The 4,516-nt window shown below is 33.1% G+C and overlaps 1 protein-coding gene across 1 annotated transcript; it reads right to left on the reverse strand.

The window, feature by feature from the left end:
• Positions 1 to 600: 600 nt before the first annotated feature.
• LOC117113875 (E3 ubiquitin-protein ligase E3D-like) lies at positions 601 to 4,147 on the reverse strand. The gene is made up of 6 exons (XM_033257341.1): positions 4,042 to 4,147; positions 2,754 to 2,922; positions 2,084 to 2,205; positions 1,081 to 1,312; positions 874 to 943; positions 601 to 620 (listed from the first exon to the last, which is right to left on the reverse strand). The coding sequence occupies exons 1-6, from the start codon at positions 4,095 to 4,097 to the stop codon at positions 601 to 603; spliced, it is 669 nt and encodes a 222-aa protein (XP_033113232.1). The 5' UTR covers positions 4,098 to 4,147.
• Positions 4,148 to 4,516: the final 369 nt, after the last annotated feature.

Here is a 4,516-nt window from a genome sequence, read left to right on the forward strand (position 1 = left end):
GGTTAGTTTGACTACAATCAATCCAATGCAAACACACCTCATGAGGGAAGATGCCAACATTTTGCTATGACAATCAATTTTTTTAATATATTTTTTTCCCATTTAATTTAGGTCATTCAAGAATTAAAAAATTAAAACCCAATTCCTTTAAGTGCATTATCTAGAATATGTACAACTGTATTACACATATACTAAAGTCATTAGGATGGGGGAGAGGTTTGAAAAATAAGAAAAACTTGTGAATACCTTAAAGCTATTTTGTGTTTGCAGGGACCTTGGCATGGTAGATGTGTTGGTTGCCAATAATAAAAGCACCTGAAGACAAACTTGCTTTGGTAGAATTATGCTGTGTACTGCCATATCTCATGATTCAAATATATTTACCTTATTACCATTCTCATCATTATCATCAATATAATAATTAACATCATTACAAATCATCACAATCAATATCATCACCGTAACATTAAGCAATGACTTCCAACATCACCACCGCCAAATTACATTATTATCATATCATCTAAACCTTCTTTATTACTACCATCATTATTACCAACATATCCAAATCATCATCATAACAATCAAAATCATTAACATTATTTAAATAACCTTCATAATTGCTATTACCATAAGCATATATTTTCATAAAATACAGTTTTCTGTATCGGTACCTATAGTATAATTATACCATCCTCATCACCAGTCATCACAAACATAGTACCTTTATATCATCCTCATCACTACTACTATTATCATCACTACCAACATTAACAAACCTTCATTTCTATCGGTAAGCATCATCATAAATTATTTCAGATACCAAACTTTTACTTCATCCCTGCAATAATTTAATTATCTGAACATAAGACTTACCTTTACAAGATACTCTGCCAATGAGAGAGCAACATCTTCTACAAGTCAAATATTTATCTCTTGACCCATCCTAAAATTAAAAAGGTCAACAAATTACAACAAGATGATGGAGAATAAGAAAACACCCAGTCACCAAACATACTTTACAAAAGTCCAATGCATTAGCAGTTCTCCAAACATATTGATTCATACCAATCAATCGCTTACCATTTTGTGTTTGTTTTTAAGTGTCAATATTCCATCAGTTGACCTGAAAGCATCCTTGTTGATGACTTTTGGAGATACTATAAGACTTGTGCTGTCCATGAAGCAGTCGTTACTGGATGGTTCCAGGGTTTTACAAGCAATCTGGGCAACATCCTGGCTGGCATGACACTGCCAGTCTTCAACCATCTCCTGCCAATGATCAGAAGGCAGTTGACATACCCTGTCAAATTTACTAACATATAAAAGATATTTTTTTTAGTTTCATGACATGAAATAATAAGTTGTTCAAAGAATAAAAAAGTACAATAAAGATACAAGATATACAGTAGAATACAAGACACTTTATTGGTTTTCATACATAAAAACAAAGAAATATAATCTGGGGCCGGACTAGAAATCAGCTTAAATTCGTCTTACCTGTAGGTTCATTTTTTTTTGCTTAAGTCAAATTTATCAATATTGGTTAGCTTAAAAATTGCTTAAAATTAAAAAGTCAATTGTAAGCATGCGCCATCTTAGACGATTTTTAAGCTAAGATTTTGCTAAGATGGTTTGATAAATCAGCTTAAGGTATTTGCTTTGGGACATCGAAACTTTTTTGACTTGCTAAGCTGAGATTGATAAATCACGGGCCTGGTTATGTTACATATTCCAATTAGAGAATATCTACCAAAATGGATATAGTTATACCAAAAAACCAGCAAAACATATTTGATAACAGGGTCCAACTTCAAAACTGTTTTCACTTAGTGTCTTTGGGAAAAGCATTTTAACTACATTTGTCTCCATCAAGGAAAATAAATGGGTGCCTTGTAGGATACAGAATGAAATTAGTCTACTGTAGGTCTGAATTAGCTGCACGACTAAAATTACTCTCTATGTAGTGGAGCAGGAAGAAGAAAGTACCATCAGAGGCTATTGATACTTTTATACTTTCTATTAATACTATTTTTAATGTGTGGGATTAAATACCACACATAAGCACCTCAGGTTTGAACCTTACCACTGAGAGGTTAGGATGGATTTCCGACATGTTGCACAAACGATCTGGCAGTTAGAGTCCATCAAAGCATCCTCAAGAGAACCAGTAGCATTTTCTCCTTCAGATACGGTGTGGTCTTTCACCTAAATGTTGAAAGTAATTACAGGTAATCACTAGATATCAAAGGTGACATAGACATGCCTGGAAAAAATATTTTTGTGCCTTCAACCATGAAAATTATTTTGATCAAATACAGTACCTCTAGCACCAAATGTTATCTTTACAATAGTTAAACAGTAGTACATGGTTTGGAGCAAGCATAAATATCAAATTTAATTACCGGTATGCATTAAATTGTGATGTGTAACAAAAAAAAAATTTTTTTTTTTCTAAAATGCCTCCAGGGTAATGTTCAATGCCTCCAACCACCGGTCACACACTTTTTCCAGCCCTGGGTGCAGAAGTCTGTAATAACATGATACATTATTCTATTTTTATGAAAATATTACAATGAAAGAGATCACATTAATAATAAGACAGTGGTGGAGCCACAGGGGGTAAGTTTTGATTCATTCTACTGCAAAACTTACAACTTCCTTGCTAAAATTTATTTGAATCTGCATTAACACCACCCACTCATTTTCAAATAATTCTGGATTAACACTGAAATTATTTATTGAAAAAATCTTACCCTGAATATCATATGTGCACCTTCACTTTTGACCCACGAGAGATTATGGCAAGAATTTGGAATGAGTTGAATGTTTGGTAGAATGAACGTCATCTTTTGTCTCCTATTATCCACTTCAATTTCATCATCTGATATTTTAACATCAACCAGCGTCTCTTCCAATGGCAAGCTACAAATAAATATCAAAATATTTTATATCTTTAAAAATATTTATATATATTTATATATATTTATATATATTTAAAAATATTTTATATCTTTAAATATCAAAACCATTTCTTTTATTCAATATTTCACATGGAGGCTCCTCACAAGGCACAGCCTTAGCATTGAGGAGTCTCCAAAAAAAAAATCAAGGAGCCTACATAAAAATGGATAAAAACAGAACGATGGAACATAAATTCCAGATTGTATATAGTAAGGCCTACGTGGGGAATGTATCCTCCGCGCAAAAATTTGGCCTAGAAATCTGTCCACGCATTTTGGAAAATAAGGTCTGATTTCCAAGCAGATTTTGCTGAAAATTAGGCTTTGACCAAGTCTTAATATAACCAATGCAATTATGTAGCAATTATGATTCCACGCACCTATTTCCCTAGCAATTTTCCACGCAAATTTGAGTCAATTTTTTAGGTATCCTAAGCGCAATTAAAAAAATTTACTTTATGGCATAAACGGTTTCACTAGTAGGACTACTAAATCTAGAACCAGAGTACTGTACTTAATTTTAGGAAATGGACATTGTTCAAACATGATAATGTACAGTAAAGCTGTAGTGCAACCGAAGATCGTGAGACTGCAACTTTAAGTTTAGCGACAAGCCAGCTCCACTGTGTTAATTTTATACTGTTATAATAGGCCTACAGGTACGTATATAAACAATTATTTATTGTAGACCTAGCTTGCCTAGTCCTAAATAGCAGTGCACTATTAAACAGTAGGCCTAGCCTAGAGAGATTAATTCCCTGAGTCAGTACTCTCTGTATTACTACTTATGAATTATAAGTTATTACACCTGCTCTGCTCAGTCAGATACAGATACAGATAAATGATGGACAGGCCAAACTAGGTTAGGCCCTCTCTACTTACTACCTCTCTTCATGACATTATGCACCAGGGAGGAATCCATGCCTAGCTGCCTAACTATGACATGATGAGTTGACTGTCGAGTAGCCCAGCCAGGCCTAGCTTTTTCAAGCATCCCCGTCCAGTTCATGTCAGATAAGTCAAGCTAAACTGCATAATAATTTTCACGAAAAACATATACATCAATACAGACAAACCTTACCAAACAACTAACTGAAGTGACTGGATATGTTCTCTAATTTCCCCATAAACATTCATTGTTGTTTAAAAATAAAAATATTTCGCGCACTATGAATTTGGAGTACGCCCTCAACGGAATAAAAGTCTGACAATAACCTTCGGAAAATAGATAATAAACCAGGTAAATTGGAAAGAAAGCGAAATAAAAAACGATGTTGGGAATGGAAGTGGTGTAATCCGAGAAAACAAATAAAATAATAAAATAAATATTAGTAATAGTCGGTCTAGTTCAATTAAATGGCCCTAGTAAATATTTGAAAGAATTATGATGAATAATGCTGTAAAAAACTTATTTAGCCTTTTAAAAAATCACATTAATTAGGTTTATCACATAATATTAGGTTTAAAAAAAGTTAGCAGTTTTGGTTTTATTTACAAGGTAATTCAAATTAAATAACCTATTGAAAGCCTATGAAGTCTTTTCAATCATATGGAAT

Source organism: Anneissia japonica, unplaced genomic scaffold, assembly GCF_011630105.1.
Source record: "Anneissia japonica isolate Jap-2015-1 unplaced genomic scaffold, ASM1163010v1 scaffold1417_len1240632_cov203, whole genome shotgun sequence".
Taxonomy (NCBI): domain Eukaryota; kingdom Metazoa; phylum Echinodermata; class Crinoidea; order Comatulida; family Comatulidae; genus Anneissia; species Anneissia japonica.